The sequence below is a fragment of the Trichosurus vulpecula genome, chromosome 2 (assembly GCF_011100635.1).
Source record: "Trichosurus vulpecula isolate mTriVul1 chromosome 2, mTriVul1.pri, whole genome shotgun sequence".
NCBI lineage: Eukaryota > Metazoa > Chordata > Mammalia > Diprotodontia > Phalangeridae > Trichosurus > Trichosurus vulpecula.
Genome location: NC_050574.1, coordinates 63,682,210 through 63,703,575, shown reverse-complemented (window position 1 = coordinate 63,703,575; position 21,366 = coordinate 63,682,210). Strand labels below are relative to the sequence as shown.

General features: G+C 37.9%; 1 protein-coding gene across 9 annotated transcripts in view; it reads right to left on the bottom strand.

Annotated features, from left to right (window-relative positions):
• EPB41 (erythrocyte membrane protein band 4.1) overlaps window positions 1-21,366 on the bottom strand; it is a 193,975-nt gene that overhangs the window by 118,072 nt on the left and 54,537 nt on the right. For all 9 annotated transcript variants that reach the window (XM_036745672.1, XM_036745677.1, XM_036745676.1 and 6 more), the window contains exon 2: window positions 3,061-3,538. In XM_036745672.1, coding sequence (XP_036601567.1) covers window positions 3,061-3,531 — 471 coding nt within the window. In that variant the 5' untranslated portion in view covers window positions 3,532-3,538. The remainder of the gene's footprint in view (window positions 1-3,060; window positions 3,539-21,366) is intronic.

Below are 21,366 nucleotides of genomic sequence, written 5' to 3'. Positions count from 1 at the left end.
AGTTTCCTGTAAAAGATAACAGGTTCTAGTCAGTGAAAACCTGTAGAAACTAGGACTCCAAGTGCCTCAGGCAGAAAGCCCTGTTTTTTAAAGCAGCCCATGAAAGTTTGCCATGGAAACCATGGTTCACAAGATACAGCACCTCACTAAGCACCATGACCTCTTCCAGTTTCCAGCCTGGGACCCCCAATCATCAACAAGAGGAGAAATCACTGTGGGGAGCACCTTCTTCACCCCCACCAATACCAATGGTTGGTCAAAGGCCACCAAGAGAGGGATAAGACCAAGAACCTCAGCAGGGGGAGCACCCCTCACAATCACACGTCCTGATTCCAGCCCAGCCCCTGAAGCCGTCATCCTGGGAAGCAGCTCTGGAGGAGATGCAGCCTGGTAGCTGCCTCTGCAGGTGCTGCTAGCACAGCTACAAAAGACCCAGGAAAGAAAATTCTTGCAAGTAAGGTCCTTGGTACTGTCAAACGGTCCAATATCAGAAACTGATATGAAGGAATGAAGGAAACGAAGAAACAAGCATTTACTAAGTGCCTACAGAGTACCAGGCATTGTGCTAAATGTTTTATAATTATGTCTCATTTGATCCTCACAACCTTGGGGGTGGGAGGGTGGGAAAGAGGGGGAAACAAGTGCTATTATTATTCCCATTTTACAGCTGAGGAAACTAAGACAGACAGAGGTGAAGTACCTAGGCTGACACAGCTAGTAAGTGTCTGAGGTAGGATTTGAACTCAGGTCTTCCTGACTCCAGGCCCACTGTTCCATCCACTGCACTATCCAGATGTCTCTCATATAATATTATCAGTGTAAACTACAGTAAGTATCATGTATCATCTGCTTTGCCACTGCACCCTATGGATCACAGGACTTTTCCATGTGACTTGCAGGTGAAGCCTTCTATGTGTTGTCTCCCCCATTAGAATGGGAGTTCATGGAGAGTAGGGGCTGTCTGGCTTTTCTGCTTGTCTTAGCACAGTGCTAGTACACAGTAAGTGCTAGCATAATAATAAACACTTTTTCATTCATTCCTCAGATATGTGTTTTCTCTCCTCAAATTGCCCTAGAGCACTCTGGTCTCTCCCTTGCCCATCTCTCCTTACTTTCTACTTACTTATCCTTAAACAAATTATATCCCCCAAGTGCCTAATATAGTGATTTACACGCAAGAGGCATTTGACACAGGCTACATCTAAATGAATTCCCCTTATCTAAAGCTGTCAAGTTCTTCTCTCTCCTTTGACACTTTGCTCCATCTCCAGTGCCTAACCATATCTTTCCATTTTAGTAGCTATCCTGGGTTTAAGCATTAGGAATTAAGGAATTCTTATGTAATTTAGAATGTTCTAAATTTCCCAAGTCACTAAACCTCATAAAAGATAGATAACAACTGTTTTATGGCATAAATCAGCATCTATAGAGTTGTCAAAACTACTTATCTGTGGGCTAGCTATCAACTAGCTCTTTCCATTCCACCAAATATGCTACCTGCAATCCAGTGTCAAAGAAGAACAGGATTTCAACTAAAATATAGGTCTCCTGGGAAAAGCAATAAGCCATTTCCAAGTTTTTCCAATATGAATTTCCCGACATACAGCAAGGATAACATTTTAGGGTCCCTGCATTTAAACATAACACATAATGAAGAATTTTTCGCTAAACCATATTATTATTTTTTTGACAGAATTAGAAACTGAAAATGGAGGACAATGGAAGAAAACTGGATTTTGACTGCCCCTACGTTAATAACAGCTCCCTTTTATAAAGCTGTATAGCTTATGATATATTTTCTTGATAACAACTTCTCCCAACTAGTTCCTAAGAGTCTGTTTTCTTAGCTCTGTAGCCATAGCACAGTGCTGGCACATGGAAAGCCCTTAATAAATGCCTGGTGAGGGGACTGTTCATTGGTTGGACGACAGGCATGAAGGATAGGGAAATAGTAAAAAAATAAAGGTGATTCAAAAACAAAATATGCCAATATGATCTAGAGAGCACAACAAACAGAAGCACACAGGCTCTCAAGATGACATAAACAACATTCTCACATCCTGAAAGTAACTTCCAATTTATGTATAAAGAATTACAAGATGGAGAATTATAATAAAAGAAACCAAGGCTGAAAAAATCAAGTGCAATTTCCAGAATGTAATCTAGACTGTCCACATTTCATTGAGCAAATGAGAAAAAACATACCACTGTTGTAAGTTCATGCCAGGACATCAATGAGGGTCCTAAATTATGTTATAAAAATGAAAGTAGGAAACAATTTATACAAGAGAGGAAAGCATGGATTCTCCATAATGATGTATTATTGGCTTCTATTCCAAATGTAGAGGAAGAACAAGAAATAAAGGCATCTCACCCCTTTTTAGGAAGGCATGAAACTATTCTAATATTTTTAAGTAGGTTTTCCTAAAAGGACTATGTTTGCTGGGAACCATTCCATTTCCATAATGTTCACATAATATAAATTCCAGACCATCCCACTTTTTTCCTCTCACTTCAAGACCTAGGTTTGGCTTCATTATGTCTGAAGAGGAATTTTATAGCAATAGGTAAAGATGCTTAATAAAAATTCGAGAAAAAATATTTCTGGATGTTATCGAGTTTCCATCAAATTATGTTGTACTTAACTTCTACAAAATAAAGTCTCAAATACTTTAGATTACTCAGTTCAGAGTGTCAGAGTTATCTGACTAAGAAGTAGCCAGTAAAGAATGCTAGACTTAGAATTAGGAAAAAAGTGAATTTGAATCAGACTATCTTCGTGATTGAAGTCCCTCCACTTCTCTGTACCTTCGTTTTCTCATGTGTAAGATGAGGCATTACTAAAGGTTAATACCTGCTCCACCTTGGCTTATTCTACTTTTTGTGAGGATCCAAACAAGCCAACGAAGGTAAAGGGCTTCAAAAATTTAGAGCACTATAAAAATGTCAGCTATGATTATTAAGTTAATTAAGAAGTAAGCCAAACAAGAAGCTTCCAGATAATGAAAGTAAAATGTATTAGTTATCCTCATTCTCCCCGACTCTTTCCCCATTTCTTACCTGTGTTTCTGCACTGCTTAAAGAATGAAGATCCAAAGATGGGTCTGTTTTAAGTTCAGGTTCGGGGGCAGCAATGGGGGCCTTTAAAAGGATCTCTTCCTCAAGACCAGCTCCAAACTCTGTTTCTCTCTGACCTCCCTCTCTTTTATCCTTAGCTAATTCTGTTTCTTTGCCTTCATCTTCGGAGACTTGAGACTTAGGCCTCTTGAGAAAAGAGGAGAACAGCCGGGACAGGCCTCGGCTTTCTGATGTCCGCTCTTTGTTCTTACTCAAGTCCTCATGTGGGGGGGTATCACCATTGGAAGCCTTCTGCTTCTGTTCGGAATGATTAATTCCCTCAGCTGCCTTCTGCGATGACTCCTCCAGCTGAGCCTCTTGAGTTCCTGTTCTTGTGGCTCCTTCACCTTCTTCCTTCTGCTGTTGGTGTTGTGGATTCTCGGCCTCAGCCACTAAGCCTTTCTCTGTTGTCATGATGTAGCTATTAACACAAAGTGAAAAAAGGGCACATTTAACAAAAAGTTTTAAAAGTTATAACAACAACTGTTGTTGTTGTTATACTACTAATGGTCAAATCTCAAATAAAATCTAAGCGTCCAGGCCCAATTCCTAAATTTCTAGGTGTTTGTGGTTCATGTTATATACCTATCATCAGCAGCAAGGCACTGTACCTAAATAGAAGATTTTGCTTTAAGTCATATAAATATCTTCTCATTGATGCATCTTGTATAAACTAATATGCCTCAAGCTGGTAAAGGCACACAGAGGGAGGGGGTCACTTAAAACCAAATTCAGATCCCACAGCATTAGAGTTGAAAAAGACGCTAATATCAAGTACAAGTCTCTCAGGCGGAGAAACTGAATCCCTGAGAGACTGAGTGGCATGCACAAAGCCAAAGAGTTGCTAATGGCAGAGCTGAGACTAACACCCAGGCCATCTGAACTCCTAGCCACTAGACTCTTTTCATTATCAGGTTACCCTCTAAGTTCCTTATTCACACACTCTAGGAATACATAAAGAACATCTATAAAAAAAAGGGATAACATTTGCAGGAACTCAGTTTTCCCAAATTCACACCCCCAAAGAAGCAGCATGTAGTTATACAGTTTCTATTCCTTCATTAATCACTTTGTATAAATTTCTTAGAATGAACAGAATGCCACAACAGAAAGAGAATCTACAGGCTACATATAATTTAATACCAGATTTGCTAACAGAATGATGCAAATACAACTTTTGCAAAGGTTTAATTTCAGTTTTCTGTGTAAAAATACCAAACTCTAGCCACCTTCCAAAGTATCTAATTTTGAAATTTTTATCATGTAAAATCCTCTCTTTCCAACAATTTTATTTTTAGGATATGATCTATATTAGATAAGAATAAAGTCTGGAGGATAAATATTGAAACCCCTTTAGGAGATACAGTTTTTAGACTTCACCTATAGCAAACTTGTGGCTTTCTAGTTTCTTGAGTTAAAGATTACCCAGGTATCAATCATAATTCACAAGTACAGTAGAGAAGCAGAGGAGGGAGTACAGAGAAGAAAGAATTAGAGGAGGATGAAAAAGAAAAGAAAACAGATAATAAGTTAAGGGGGGGAGGAAAGGAATCCAATTTACTTTTTCCTTCCTAAACAAAATTTCACAAAGGAACATTCCAAGCAATTGTTTAACACCAGATTTCAAAACATCAATCTCGATCTTTGGTCTGACCACAAATAACCAAAGCTATCTCAAAACAGATGACTCCTTAGATGACAGACTTCACCAGGACCATTCATGGATCACTAAGAGATTCCAGAAACTGAAAAAGTCAACAAATAGAAGACCCTTCAATCCTTTCTTTCTTTTTTTTTTTTAACAATCCTTACTTTCAGAAAATTTCTTACTCGTACTCTCATAAGAGAAGAACATAAACTTTTCTGATTTAAAAATTGAAAATTTCTCCTAAGAATAATCCATAATATCCTTTCATGTAGAAGGAATTATCATTGGAAAAAGTAACTAACAATTCTAAAACAAAATGTGTTTTACTTTTCCACTGCTAACACATCCACTTGTAATAGAGTCACAACTTACACATTATCATGTACTAGAAAATGATCACACCTATTAAAAATGGCAATCTTCACAGAAAGAAGACTTTCCCCAGCCACACACAAGCACATATTAGCAACAACAGCATTTACAAAAATAATTTCAAAAATGAAAAATAAGGACACTGAATGGAGCAAATTAACCAGACCAAACATACACCCAATTACCTCTGGAGTTGGTCAAGAAAAATAAATTAAAAAAAAAAACACCCCATCTCTACTCACAAGATCATAGACATAAAACCCTAAAGGGGAACTCAGAGGTCAACTAAGTTCAAATTCTTCTCTTTACTGATGAAGAAATGAAGACCCAGGAAGTTTAAGTGATTTGTCAAAGATCACTTACAGATAGGTAGTAATAACAAAACTAAAAATCAAATCTAGTTCCTTCCCAGACTCAGTGTTTTCTACTATGTAAAACTTCCATCATTCATTCACAATGACTTATCATGACAAGTCTGTCTTAAAATAACCAGGCAAATTTGTCATTTCCGAGGTTGAAACCAAGGTCTTGACATTCCAAATTGACAGGAGAAATTATCTACAGGAAAAGATATGGTTCTAGAAAACATTCTGGAACTATACCTAAAAAGTGTCCAAACTGTAAATGCCCTTTCACCCAACAGCATCTATATTAGGCATATATACCAAAGAGGTCAAGGACTAAGAGAAACAATGCAATTATACAAATAGATTTACAGTAGCATTTTAGTAGTAGCAAAGAACTGGAAACAAAGTGACCCTCAACAGAGAAAGGCTAGACAAATTGTGACATATAAATATGACTGAATATTATTGTGTTATAAGAAATGACAAGTATGAAGAAATCAGAAAAATCATGGAAGACCTGTAAGAGCTGATGCAGAATAAAACAGAGCCAGGAGAAATTTTTTAGGATGACTAAAATAATACAAAGAAAAAGACTTTGAAAGATTTCAGAATTCTGATTAATCTAGTGACCAAATCATAACTTCAAAAGAGTCAGTCAATAAATAATCATTAAGTACTCACTATGTGCCAGACAATGTGCTAAGCATTGGGAATATACAGAAAGGCAAAAGAGAAAGACCCTATTCTCAAGGAGCTCTCAGTCTAATGAGGGAAACAACATGCAAACACTTGTGTACAAACAAGATACATAGAGGGTAAACTGAAGATAAAAAATAGAAGTAAAAATTTTAGCTGTGACTTGAAGGAAGCCAACGAAGCGAAGACGAGGAGAGAAAAAATTCCAAACATAGAGGACAGCGAGTGAAAATGCTCACAGTTGGAAGACTAGAGTGTCTTGCTTGAAGAACAGTGAGGAGGCCAGAGTCACTAGATCACAGAGTACGTAGAAGGAAGTAAAGTGTAAGAAAAAATGCAAAGATATGAAGAGGCCAGGTTAAGAAAGGCTTTAAATGATAAACGGAAGATTTTATATTTAATCCTGAAGATACTAGGGAGCCACTGAAGTTGAGGAAGTAAGGAGGTGACATAGTCAGACCTGACCTTTTAGTAAGATCATTTTGACTTCTGAGTGAAGGATGGACTGCAGCAGGGAGAGACTGGAGGCAGGGAGACAATCATCAGGTTACTGCAATAAACCAAGCATGCCTCTGGCGAAAAGTTATAAGACTAGAGGTGCAGAATAAGACATATATAACATACTGACAGATGCAACTGATTGTTGATTTGTTTTGCTTAACTATCTGCTACAGGAAGGAATGGAAGTGAAGGAATGAGTTAGTGAGAAGTGACAGAGATGAAAAAAGTGAAGAATAGCAAAGAATACAAAGAAAAACAGAAAGTTCAGAAGAGAACACAAATAGGACAATTTTGTTACTATCTTGTTAAAGTTAATATATACTTTTGAAAACAAATTATATACAACAGAACTTCATGGTTTAATACACAATCCTTTTTTATCTTCTATATGTTTGTGATTGTTGTGTTAGGTTCAAGATGAAAAAATATCAAAGAGCATAAATAGGCTAAATTCTCTACAAATAGACTTTTTCTATTATAAAATGACAGTATGGTGGGGAGGGGGGCGTGCGGGGTAAAGGGTTCTGGATGCACAATCTAGAAAGGTATCAATGTACAGATTAGTCTTTGCAGTGGTTTTTTTTTTATTTCAGTTCTTTATTTCTGAAAGATGAACCTGCATTAAATGAGTTCATGATCCAACTCATTCCTAATTCTCTAATTATATCCTATGAATTGTATCTGTAATAAACATACATCTGTTTCTAACAGTGAGAGCTCGGTGACATCAGTCAAATAAATTTTATAAAGCCAAGGGTTGAGCAGGGAAGGGTATTTTATTTTTCTCATCTCCCTCCAGAACCTAGCATAGTAGGAAACTCAATTAATGCTTGCTATTTAGCATGTTATAGTTTCCCAAACAGCATTATTGGCACCTAAATTCCCCTAAAATTTGCAAATTCTAGAACTGCTATACTTAATTATTTAACTTTCAACTGTCCTCAAACTATCATATCTTACTGAATATTCATTTATTCGATGGATAATTTACTGAGCAGCTACTCTATGCTAGCATCTGTGAAGAATACAAAGAGTAGAAAACAGTCCCTCCTTTCAAGGAGTTTCCAATCTATTAGTTAAAAAAAAAGATGTGTACACAAATAACTATGATAAAAGGCAACATGAGATGAATGCCATGAATGACTGCAAACTAAGCTAGCAAAGGAGTGCTGAGAAAGGAAGGGATTTGGACTTGGAATTTAGAAAGACCTGGATTCAAAATGCAACCCTGACACTTAGGTGTGTGATAGCAAGTAGGGTGAAACTTCTCTGGGCTCTGGTTTCTTCTTTTGAAAAAATGGGGAAAATAATCTCTCAAGTACCTACTTCACAGGGTTCTTTTGGGGGTCAAATGGGACAATACACATAAATTGCTTTACAATCTTAAAGTGCTATACAAATGTTAGACATGATAGGGAAAATGTGATCAAAGAGATGGTAAAGAAGGGGTAGGATTGCCAAAGGACAAAATAAAGTAAGAAAGACAAGAAACATAAAATTTCAGAGGTAAGAGGGTCCATGGAGATGAGCTAATCCAACCTTTTATTTTTACAGATGAGGAAAAACTCAAAACTTATAGAATTCATTCTTAACCAAGATCCAGCAGACACTTAATGGCTGAGCCCCCTCTCTGAAGCACTTTCTACTATACTGTCATGATAACTCCCCAAGGAGAAGGAAAATTCTTGTTTCAAGAAATGGCAGATGGGATGGGGAGGTTGGGAAGTGGGGGTAGGGGTGAGCAATCCTATATGGGAGGAGGAGGAGGAAAAGACTGGAATATAACATCCCCGCCATACGTAAGAAGAATTCTATTCGAAGTGGAGGAGTTTAACTGAAGAAATCTTATATATTCAGAGACCAATCAATACCTATTTTCTATATCCTTCCCATCAGTTCCAAACTCCCATATACATTACTTCAAATTTCATCGACGGCAGCACTAAAAAACAAACGTTTCCACTGGATGGATTCCATTTCCATATTCCATCCAAACCTTTAAGGTTTGAAAATAGATACTGGTCATTCAGTAAAGATTAATTAAGCATCTACTATGTGCAAGGCACTATGGTGAGTGCTGGGATTACAAAGAGAGGCAAAAAGTAGTCCCTGCCCCCAAGAAGTTGACACTGGCAGCCCTAAAAAGGCCAGGGCTAGCCTTGAGCAGAGAAACCAGAGAATCTTTGCTGTCTGGAACTAGCTTGGCAGCAGTTCATGTTTAAAAAAAAAAAAAGATACAGGGCCTCTGCTGACTTCCCAAGGCAAGGAAAGTACACAGCTACTTTAGGCAGCACTCCTTTTAAGAATAGTATACAGATCATGGTTATAAAATGTCACTGTACTCTAGGCTAGTCAAATATATAAACTGTTGTCTCAAAGGGCAGAAAGTGAGTAAATAAGCAGAAGTTATGGGAGGAAGATTTTGTCTGACCTACTTTAAAAACTTTATATGTATGTATGTGTGTGTGTGTATATACACACACACACACACACACAAAACTTTTAACAACCCTACCATCATCAATATAGAGTTAGAAGAGAAATAATTTGACAGATGAAGGAATTGGCCCAGGTCACAGTTTCCAACATGAATGGAATTCTCTGGCTCTAATCAGGACTGTCCTACAATGAATGGAAAGTGCTGCCTCATGATAGAGTAGGCACAGAGCCAGGATTTTTGAATCACAGCACTCACTGATACTATGCCAAGAGGCAGTATGGTACAGTGGAAAGAGCGCTAGTTCTAAAGTCAGAAGCTCTGGTTTCACAACTGTCTCCGCAGCTTATTGCCTGGGTGACCTTGGGCCTCAGTCTCCTAATCTGTAAAAAGAAGGTGCTAGATTAGATGGTATCTGAAGTTCCTTTCGGCTCTAGATCTAGCATCCTAAGAGCCCACTCGTGTTACCTTGGGAAAATCATTTCGTGTCTTTGGGTTGCAGGGTCAAATGAGTTCTAAGGGCCCTTCTGGCTCTAAACCTACAAGCCTACGATTCCGTGTGGATAACAAGGGCTAGATGGCAACCTATTATGGAAGCTGCTGGGAAGGAGTGGACTAGATGCATGGCCTCAGAGTTTCCATCCATATTCTATGAGTGTATGAAAAAAAATTAGGGGAAGAAGGAAAAAAAAAAGGGAAACAGAAGAAATGTGGGGTAAATACAATATGAAAGAAAACTGACCTGGTAGCCAGAGGTTAGATTTAAGTTTGAATGAAATAACAACCTTTACATGACACCTAAAGGTTTGCAAAGCATTTTACAAATATTATCTCATCTGATCCTCACAACAACCTTGGGAGGTAGGTGCTATTATTATCCCCATTTTACAGTTGGGGAAACTGAGACACATAGAGGTTAAATGGCTTCAGGGACACATAGCTAGTAAATGTCTTAAGACTCAGGTCTTCCTAACACCAAGATTAGCACAGTCCATTACACCACCTAGTTGCCTGAACAGAAAAAAAAGAAAGAAGGAATTATGGGGGGAAAGGTCATCTTGCACTTTTACTAAAATGTAGAATCTTCTAATAGAAACACACTAAGACAAATCCCCCAAAATCAACTTTCTGTAACTACAGTAGGGGTCAGACAATTAGCACTTCTATAAAAGCAACCAACTAGTCTGTTTTGTTTTGTTTTTTACTTTCAGGTAAAGATTCCAAATAGATGCATAACACTGAGATTCTTTGTGTCTCCAACAAATCTGTCTGGATACTGTAACTTCCTAAAAGGCTATAATTTTTTTCTAAGTGTAGGATATATTTGTCATATTGATGTAGATCTGGAGTATGTCATTTACGTACAACTATGCTGTTTTTAACTAGTTGTTTCTATGGTGACCACAAAGCTTGAATCAATGTCCTATGGTATGACAACTTTAAACACAAATTCTTACTCACCTTCCTTCTGAAGAATACATCCCTAGTAGACGCAAAACGCCTCAAATATTAGTCAACAGGCATTTACTAAGCACTTACTATGTGCCAGGCACTGAGTCAAGCACTGGGGAAACACAGAAAGGTACAAATAGTCTGTACCCTCAAAAAGCACACATTCTAAGTAGGGTGACAACATGTAAATAAGTAGGAAAATACAAGACATGTACAGTATTAATAGAAGGTAATCCTGAGGAGAAAGGTACTAGCAGCTGAAGGGATTAGGACGGGCCTCTTGAAAAAGGTAGTATAAGAACTGAATCCTGAAGGATGGGAAGGAAACTAAGAAGGGGAGGTGACAGAACAAGGTATTCCAGGCATGAGGGACAGCCAGTGCGTAGGCACTAAATGTGGAAGATCATATTTGATGAATTGCAAGTAGGCCAGTGTAACTAGATCATAGAGAACATGGAAAGGAGTAAAGTGTAACGAGGCAGGAAAGGTAGAAAGGAGCCAGGTTGTGAAGATGCATCAAATGTCAAAGGATCTCTATTTGATCCTGGGAGTGTGGGGAACCACTGGAGCTAACTGCACAAGGAGGTAATATGGCCAGATCAATGCTTTAGGAAAATCACCTTGGTAGCTGAATAGAGGACAGACTGTAGAGGAGGGAGACATTTGAGGCATGGAAACCAGATAGAAGCTACTGCAATAATTCAGGGGAGAGATGGTGAGGGTTCTCAACTGGTATCATGGTTGTGTGAGTGGAGAGAAGAAAAAATTTATGAAAAATGTGAAAAGAGAAACAAGATTTGACAACAGATTGGATATGTGGGGTGAATGAGAGTAAGGAGTCAAAGATGAAACCAAGGTTGTGAGACTGGATAACTAGAAGAGGATGGTGGTTTCCTTAAAAGTAACAGAGGGGAGAATTTGGGTAGGAAAATGGTGAGGACATACTGAGTCTGAGATGCCTATGGTACAACATCCAGTTTAAGATGTCTAGTGAGAAAATGGAGCTCCAGAAAGAGCTGAGTCTGGATTTATAAACCTGGGAATTATCTACAAAGAAATCATTTAACATTTGTCAGAACTGATAACATCACTACCTAAGAGAATATAAAGATGAAAGAGCCTAGAAGGACAACCGTATTTACAAGGTATGACATGAAGAAACCACAAAGAAGACAGTGAAGTAGCAGTTAAGACAGGTAGGAGGAGAACCAAGAGTGAGGAATGTCATAAAAACCAAGAGGAAGGACTATCCAGGAGGCAAGGTGCTCAACAAATGCTGCAGGGAGATCACTGAGGACAAGGACTGAGAAAAGCCATTAGACTTGGCCATTAAGAGATCAATGGCTAACTCTAGAGATGCAGTTTCAATTGAATGATGAAGTCAGAAGCCAGACAAAAAGAGGGATTAGAACAGAGCAAGAGGGGAGGAAGTGGAGGCACCTATCGTAGATAGTTTCTCAAGAAGTTTAGCCACTAAGCAGGAAGGAGACACAGGACAATAGCTAAAAGGCACAGCAGGATCAGGTGAGAGGTTTTTAAAAATGAGCAAGACATGGGCATGTTTATAAGTAGAGAGATAGAGGCAGTAGATAGGTAGAGATGGAAGATATTATATTGTTAGAATTAAAACTCAGTTTAAAAGGAGTTCTAGAGTGTACAAAGAATGCTAGATGGGGTTTCACAACAAAACACTGTGATAATTCATTTACATGGCATTGCTGGAGAATTAAATGTTCCTCATAAGTAGAGCTACTGAGTTTTCCATCACTACAACAGGGGTTCTTAACCTGGGATCAATGAGCTTTCAAAAAAATATATTTTGATAACTATATTTCAATATAATGGGTTTCCTTTGTAATCCTGTGTATTTTATGTTCTGTATTTCAAAACATTCTGAGGATGTCCATAGGCTTCACTGCACTGCCAAAGAGGTCTAAGACACAAAAAGAGGTCAAGAACTCCTGCTCTACAGACATTCAAAAAGAGGCTGAATTACCATCGGTGTTATAGGGGAATTCCTATTCAGCTAGAAGTTGCGACTAGCTGTCAGATTACATGATTCCATAAGTGGTTTTTGAAGATAAATAAAATTCACTCCTTTAAATGATAGACTTTAAAAAAATTTTTTAACACTGACATTGGGGGATGGGGAAAGGAATAAATATTTATATAGCACCTACTATATATCAGGCACTGTGCTAAGTGCTTTACAAATATTATGTGATTTTATCATATAAATCTTTTTTTTTAACATAGAAATTTTTCTAAAATGCCATGTCCCTCCTTGATCACTTAGGAACAGTTATTCAATTCAATAAATATTTACAAAGTACCTATTATGTATTAAGAATTTATGAAAAACCTGTCACATATTAGGCATTGTTTTAGTACTGTAAGGAAACAAAGACAAAAACAAAAATAGTCCCTGAGGCCTTCAGAGACCTTATATTTTACCGGGGGGAGGAGCGGGGGGCATGAGGGGGATAGAGAAAGGAGAGGTTGAGGCAAGTATGAGCAGAGAGTACAATAGGCATACAAGTAAACATCAGATAACTTGAGGAAGGAAAGATCAACAACAAGAGGAACCAGAGAGTTTCAGAAAGAGATAGCACTTAAGCTCAATACTGGACAAAGAAAATAAGGATCTCAGAGATAGGAAACCATTTTAACTAATATATAAAGGTAGGACATAAAAAGTTGAGCTCAGGAAGCAGCTAGTTTGGCTAGAGCTGGGTGCACAAAGGAAAACAATGTGAAATAAAACTGGAGAAGTAGGTCTGATAGACATTAAATTTAATGTCTGACAGACATTAAAATTCTCCACTAAAGTCCTTCTCCATTATAACATGGAGATTAACCCAATGTTCTTGAATATCATGCTAGTCAAACATAAAGTCTGGCAGGTCCCATCAAAGCTAGAAAACCTCAGAGTGTGACTCAGCAATGGACTATATATGTCAATCATGAGAACTAGCCTAGCTAAGTACAAAGAAACCCAGAGCCAGAAGGCTGGTAACAAAATGAAAAAAAAAATTTAACCACAACAGGTTATAAGACTATATACAAAAGCAGAGAGAGGTTGTAATATGTACTTGTAGTGGGAAAAAAAAAACACTCCTATGAAATAAAGAACTTTTCTATTGAAAAAAAAATATCTAAGGAAATACTGCACCATCTTTCTTCTTTTTAAGTAGGACTCTCTTAACTATGCCAAAAAGTTAAGGCATCCACTATTCTGAATGATGTACATTTAAAAATCCAATACAATCTCACTGAAATCAGTATAATTTCCACCCTCCTCCCCTCGAAGGGGGAGAGTAGTCTTTAACCCAGGTTTACTGTATTCATATTTCAAATAGAAAAACTATCTAGTCAACAGACTCTTCTGAGAGATATAATGCTGACTCAACTTGAACTAAAAGTACAACAGAAAGGAACCACCACACAGAAAGTGCCTAAAAATATCATCAACACTTTAAGGTCAGCACAAATTAAACCTGATGTTTTCTGTCTACAAAGGGAGCTTAGTTAAAATTCTGTGAGATATCATTTACTCTTAGGTCCTTATCATTCTCATTTCATTACCGTAAAGCCCAGCAGTTACTGGACCATATTCTAGCTACCCGATTAACAGGGGGTTAAAGTGGCTACTTTAATTTCCTTTCATTAGTGTTTAATATCAGAACATAGGACTACAGAGTTAGAAGATACTTTAAAGTAGTTGTTTTTTTTTAATCTGAGGTCTGGTTTGTTAACATGTTAATAACTTTCTTTCAATATAATTGGTTTCCTTTGTAAACTTCCCTATTTTGCTATTCATTTTAAAACATTATTCTTTTTTAATACTTTTTTATTTTTAGTTTACCACACACGGTTTTACATAATTTTGAGTTCCTGATTTTCTCCCCTCCCTCCCCCCTCCCTCCCCAAGACGGCATGGAATCTCATATAACTACCATGTATAACTTCGCATTGAATTAATTTATATACTAGTCAAGTTGTGGAGAAGAATTATGACCAATGGAATGAATCATGAGAAAGAAGAGACAGAACCAAAAAAAAAAAACCCCAAAAACAAAAACAAAAGAGAAGAAAAAAGGCGAGCATGTAGTGTGCCTCAATCTGCATTCAAACTTCACAGTTCTTTCTCTGGATGAAAATAGCACTCTCCATCGTGAGTCTCCTGGAGTTGTCCTTGCACCTTGTGTTGCTGAGAAGAGCGAAGTCTGTCAGGGTTGGTCCTCACGGAATCCATATATCTGTGGTTGTGTACAATGTTCTCCTGGCTCTGCTCCGCTCACTCAGCATTATGTTGTGTAGGTTTTTCCAGGTTGTTAAAACATTATTCTGAGAATATTCTAAAATTTAATTTAAATCTAAAAATTTCTATGTTAAAAAAAGGATTTCTATGATAAAATTACATAATATTTGTAAAGCACTTAGCACAGTGCCTGATATATAGTAGGTGCTATATAAATATTTATTCCTTTCCCAATTATTCTGAGAAGGGGTCCAGTCTTCACCAGACTGCCAATGGAAGTCTGTTGTGTCTGCGGCACAAAAAAGGCTAAGAACCCCTGTCAAGTTTATCTGGTCCAGCCCTCTCATTCTATAGGAAGAAAAGTGATGCCCACAGAGAGAAAGTGAAGTAACTTAACCTAAAGTCACAAAAAGAGTCAAATAGTTCGTGGCCAAGCTTGGATTGGAACTGGGGCTCCTGGCTCCTAGTCTAATGATACTTCTACTTTATTACAAAGCTTCTTCCTTAAATCAGTAGGTACCCACGGCATGAACTCCCTTGAGATAGGGAAAATTAAAATGAGAAGAAAGGTGAAGGAGGGAGACAGTCAAGAATGAATGAATGAAAAGCTTATTTATTAGAGCTTATTAAGTGCCAAGCAGCTTGAAAAGGTAACTGGTACAATTACAAAAGCAAAGCCAATTCCAGGCCCCTAGGAACTTACTTTCTAATGAGAAAAACAAAACATAGGCAATGGCCCATGAGGAGCACTTTGGCCCAGAAAGTTTCAAGAATGGCGAATAGGGCCACTGGTGAGTAGACATCAGCTCATTCAAGGACCAATAGTAGAGTTGATTTTTTTATGGTTCCCAATTTCAGAAAGGAGGATGGGGTAGAGTAGGAAGTACCTTGACAGCCTACAGTATGAAGTATGGCCAGGAATTTCCTGAAACAGCTTCTAAGAGAAGCAGTCACCAATCAGAAGAGCAAAGCCCTCAGGTGAAAGTTCCTCCAGGACATGGTCTAGGGAGGAGGGGAACAGAGAGAGAGAAGGGGAGTAACGGAAGGTTGTAGAGGAAGTAATAGTGTAGTTAGGGACACATGTGGCACACTTTTCACATGGAAATATTGGCTTTTGTCACATTCTAGCTGTGGCCACCAAAAGTCAAAAGGTGAGGTTCAATGAACAATGCTCAATTTTTAGAATAACAGGCAGGACATGGTGCCCAGTTTAAAACCCCTGACTCTCTTGTTCCTTGCTCAGATCAACTGACCTGGATCCATCTGGGAGACATCACTGACAAAGACATCTTTACACAAGAATTATAACTGGATCCTCAGAGTCAATTAAGTCTTTGAGTTTCTCCATACTTAGTACTTTCCCTAACCTGAATTCAATCCTGTCTCAGGCACTTACTAGCTGTATGACCCTGAGCAAGTCACTTAAACTCTCTGTGCCTCAGCTTCCTCATATGTAAAGTGGGGGTAATAATAGCACCTACTTCAAAGTGTTGCTGTGGGGATCAAATGAGTTAACCTATGTAAAGTGCTCTGCAAACCTTAAAGTACCATATAAGCACTATAATTATTATTATTATTATTATTATTAACAAATTCCCACATCTGGTCCCCCTTAATCCCTTTGACACTATGGTCATCTGCCAAGGTAACAATCCTTTCTCCTCCCGCTACTGCTTCTGGAATTGCTATTTCAAGCCAGCTCTGCCCTATCTCTTTCCACTGTGCCCCCTGAAAGTTTCACTGCACTGTTAAATTCCCTCTCAACCTAGACTCATCCTTTCATACTTCTTCTAACATGTAGTGGCCTAGAAAACAGATCCTTTTTTGCCACACTCTCCAGTCCTGGACACTCCTTTTCTGATGCTCCTTAATCAATTGGGTTAGGAAGAAGAATCAGCATATTTCTTGCTCTGTGCTCTGAGATACTACTGGCATTATCATTCTAGAAGCTCTCCACCATAGATTAATTCCATTAATTCCAATGGAGGATTAATCTCCTGAATTGTTACTGTCATCTACAGACCTCCAGGTCATTTTCTTCCTTTCGTAATGAGTTCAGTACTTCGGCCACAATTTTCCTCTCTATTCCAGTCTGGCCCTTATCCTTGGTAACTCTGGCATTTATTTGGCATTATATTGGCATTTTATTTTAATACAATGACCTCCTAGTTCATCAACCTCTTCGGCTTCCAGGATTTCCATTTTTAAACTACCACTGAAATGTATAGATGTGGGTCACAAACTTGACCCTCACTGTTGAACTCTGTGGCTAAAGTATAAATTTCACCTCCTGTTCTTCCACCTGTCCCACCATCTGCTCTTAGTGTTCACCTTGACTTCCAATCTCTTCATCCTTACCTATTATCTTAATTGATCATGAATATTCTGGTCTCATTTTCTCTCTCCTCCCTTACATGACGTGACTACAATAAACTAAAGGAAAAGAACACCAATCAATCAAATCAACAAACATATTTACTAACCATCTTCTATGCGTCAGACACTAGTGCATGTACATACAAACAAAAAAGAGCCCCAGCCCTCAGGGATTTTACAGTCTAGACAGCAAAACTAGCCTAAATTATTCTACTTTAGCCAAACACTAAGTGATTCTAATAATCAATCTTGGACCTGGAGAGGAAATGAGAAACTCGCTTCCCTGATTTTGCCAGAGAGATAAAGGACCATAGTGTTGTCCAAGGAGTTAGTCTTTGAAGTCATTTGATTTTTAACTGTTTTCCTTGAAGGGTGGGGGGAGAGGTATACAAATATCTGGGGAAAACTGCTGCAAAAAAAAAATGCAAAAATCATCCAAAAAATCTTTTAAAAAGTATTTCTGAAAGGCTAACAGTTAAACTTTAGTGAAAAACGTGTTCCTTTTTGTAATTCCCTCATTGCCCTTTTAAAAATTTACATATTATATACCTGATTCAGCAAAGTCTTAGCAGTGAATCCTCCACAGCTTCCTATGACATTTAAATACTCTTTACTATGTTAAAAGAGAAATATGCCATTGTAGAAGTCTTTTACATTTTAAATTAAATAATTATGGTACAGTGTGAAGAGAAACAATTCTGGTTCAAATCCAGCCTCAGACACGTGTAGACATATGACCTTGGTAAAGTCATTTATTTGCTCTCCTCAGTTTCTTTAACTGTAAAATGGAGATAACAAGAGCACCTACCACCCAGGGGTGTTGTGAGGATCAAATGAGGTAATATTTGTAAAGCGCTTGGCACAGTGCCTGGCACAGAGCTGGTGCTACATCAAGTTCCACCTTTGTCTTTTACTTCCAGTGGGACCTCGGCCAAGACATTTAACCTCTGTGGGCCTCAGTAGACTAATCTATAAAATGCAGGAGATGGACTAATGAATGGCCTCAACGGTTTCCCCCAGTTCTAAATCTTTGATCCTGTGACCATACTGCCTAGTAATTCAAAGAAAGAAAATAGACACCCTTTTTTTAAATCAAGGTACAAAAAGACCTTAAAAGTACTTAACCTTATTCCAAACAAACACGGGCTTGTGTAGTACAGAAAGAAAGTATTTACCAACAATCATCTGATATGGGGGGGGGGGGGGGCGGGTAGAGAACAGAGAGATAAACATTAAAGCAATAACCTCACACTCCAGGAGGCCACTCAGTTCTGGGTTAGCTCCCAAGGGGTCTAAGCCCAGATACAGATATCCTAACCTGAGGCCATCTCTCAAAGAGATCCAGTGGGTTCTGCCTATTTATTTTGAATATATTTTGCATGAAAAGAAGAGGTAGGTAGAGAACATACAGGTAACCTCCAAGTCAAGAAGAACTGGGTTCAAGTCTTGCCTCTGACACTCACTGGCTATGTGACCTAGGCAAATCACTTAACCTCTCAGTACCCCAGAAAACTAAAAATTGCAAAGTAGAGGCTGACCTGCTTTGGTAAAGAGTTTCCTCATGGGAGTTCCCTATACCATCCATAAAAAATAAATAAAATATTTTGTCTCTACATACACGCATACATATCTCTTCAGATAGAATGCAAGTTTCTTGAGAGCAGGGACTATTTATTTTTAGTTCTTTTATCCTCAGTACTTATCCTAGTGCCTTACATATGGAAGGCTTGTTAACTGCTTAACAGATCCTAGACCCAACTGGAGAGCACTGTGATCAAACAATTGGTCACATTGTAGCCTTCATTCAAAGACTTTTAGAGCTATAAACGAGTTTGGAGATGCTTTAGTTCTTATTTACAGATGAGGGGACTGAGGCCCAGGGAGGTAAGCGACTTCTCCAAGGCAACACTGCTAGTGATCAACATAGCAGACACTAGAACCCAGGGTTCCTAAAATTCAGTCTAGTTCTCTTTCCACTGTACCCTGATTCTGAGATTATTTCCTATGTGCATTTTATTTAGTCATCTGGGCTGAGTTAAAAATCACACAGACCAAATGGGGTCTGGTTGTCACTGCTCACAGCTTGTGGCTTCCTGTTCTCTGGAACAAATGGCGTTTTCCAAAAGCCATTTGTTTCCTATTTGTACTGAGAGAGTTGGCACCTAAATTAACCAATGAAGCCTTTAGGTAAAAGCAAATAAGATGGGTGGATTTCAAATGAAATTTTTGTATTTTAACTTTTATCCAAGTAGGAAGTAGTTTTCCTGCAAATATAGAATTGTTAAATTCCATGAACACATTCTGTCTTAGTAAGGTGGAGATGAAATAAATACTTGAATCCTTTGCAGACAGCTCAGTGCACCCCGCCACCACCACAAATTACTTGGTATTTCCAAGTTGTTTGTGTATCTACTGTATCACCCAGGAGAATGTTAACCTCCTTAAGGGTGGGAACTGTTTCATGTTTTTAATCACTAAACTCTTCAAAAAGCCCAGTGCTTTCTAAGACCACTAGGTATGATAATAAATGTTTGTTGAAATGTTGTTGATCTGGAGAACTAGCAGATTTAGGAAGCATTACAACTGTAGGAGAAGCTTAGGCAGATTTTAATACTATGATTTCTCACAACTTGGTTCTGTGTATATTCTGAATTTTTGTTCTTCCCTTGTAAATAAATTTTGCAATACTCATATCTCAAAAAGAGACAGATGATGAAGTTTGAAGGCATCATAGTTTGGGGAGTATGAAAAGGCTAAAGTCCTAAAGCACTTTTAACCTGGAAGGCAAATATGGCAGCTTGGGCTCATCAACCTGATAAAAAGTGGTTTAAGTTCATAATAACTTAGAAAGACCTATATTATATGATGCTGAGTGAGTGGAGCAGAACCTGGATAACATTGTATATAATCACAGATATATTGATTCTGTGATGACTAACTTTGATAGACTTGGTTCTTCTCAGCATTACAAGGTTCAAAGACAACTCCAAAGGACTCATGATGGAAAGAGCTATCTACATCCAGAGAAAGAACTATGGAGTCTGACTGCAGACTGAGGCAAATTATTTGCTCCTTTTTTTCTTTTTCTTTTTTTTTTTGGTTTTGTTTCTTCTTTCTCATGATTCATTCCATTGGTCATAATTCTTCTTTACAACTTGACTATTGCACAAATAAATTTAATGCGAAGGTATATGTAGAAGATATATTAGATTCCATGCCATCTTGGTAAGGAGAGGGGAGGGGAGGAAGGGGAAGAAAATCTGGAACCCAAAAACATGCGGAACTGAGTGTTGTAAACTAAAAATAAAAAAATCTCAATTTAAAAAAAAAGTGGTTTAAGACTCTCAGTTCAACCCTCTATGTTTCCTCATTTCTTATTAACATGGGTAATTGTGAGGTAGTTCTGAGTGAACTCATATCTTCTAATTGGTAAAATGGGGAAAAGAACATTTAGCCTACTTTCAAGCTGCATATTCTTTGAAAACAATGGCAGTCTGACCTTTTATAAACCATAATAATCTGATTCCCTGGTGTCACTCAGCACCACTAGGAAATTTTAATTTTAACACATTAATTTTCACACCTTTCTGGCCACCTCTGAAATTCAGAATTCTTTGAGATTTTTTTTGGGGGGAGGGGTGTTAGGGTTTGTCAGAGGCAGAGGAATTAGAGTTAGAAGTAGGATTGGGGGGTATGTTTTACAAAAAAACCTCCCCTTCCTCTTTTTCTGAAAGCACTTTTACAAAGTGATTAAGTCTTGGAAACTAAAAGAAAGCAAACTTGTAAATACATAAAAAAGTCACTTTTGTTATAAAATATGAACATCATAACCAGTCCTCTAGGAATGCACTTCCCAGCTCAATTTTTCTTATTACTTTACAACATTAAACATAGATGTATTATGGGTCTTTCATAAAGACAGCATATTAGTTTAAAGTAGCATCTTAACTTTCAAATGGATAATAATGAAAGGGAAACAGACTAAGGAAGAGGAATATGAGGGAAGTACAAAAAAAAAAACTTAGTAGGAAAGGAAGAGAGAGAAGAGACAGTTTCCAAAATGTATTTCCAAGTGTTTTTGATTTTTGTTCTAACAGGATAGAATAGGCCATTTTAAAGGCCTGCTTTAAAGGAGCAACATGGCATTGTGAAAACTTAC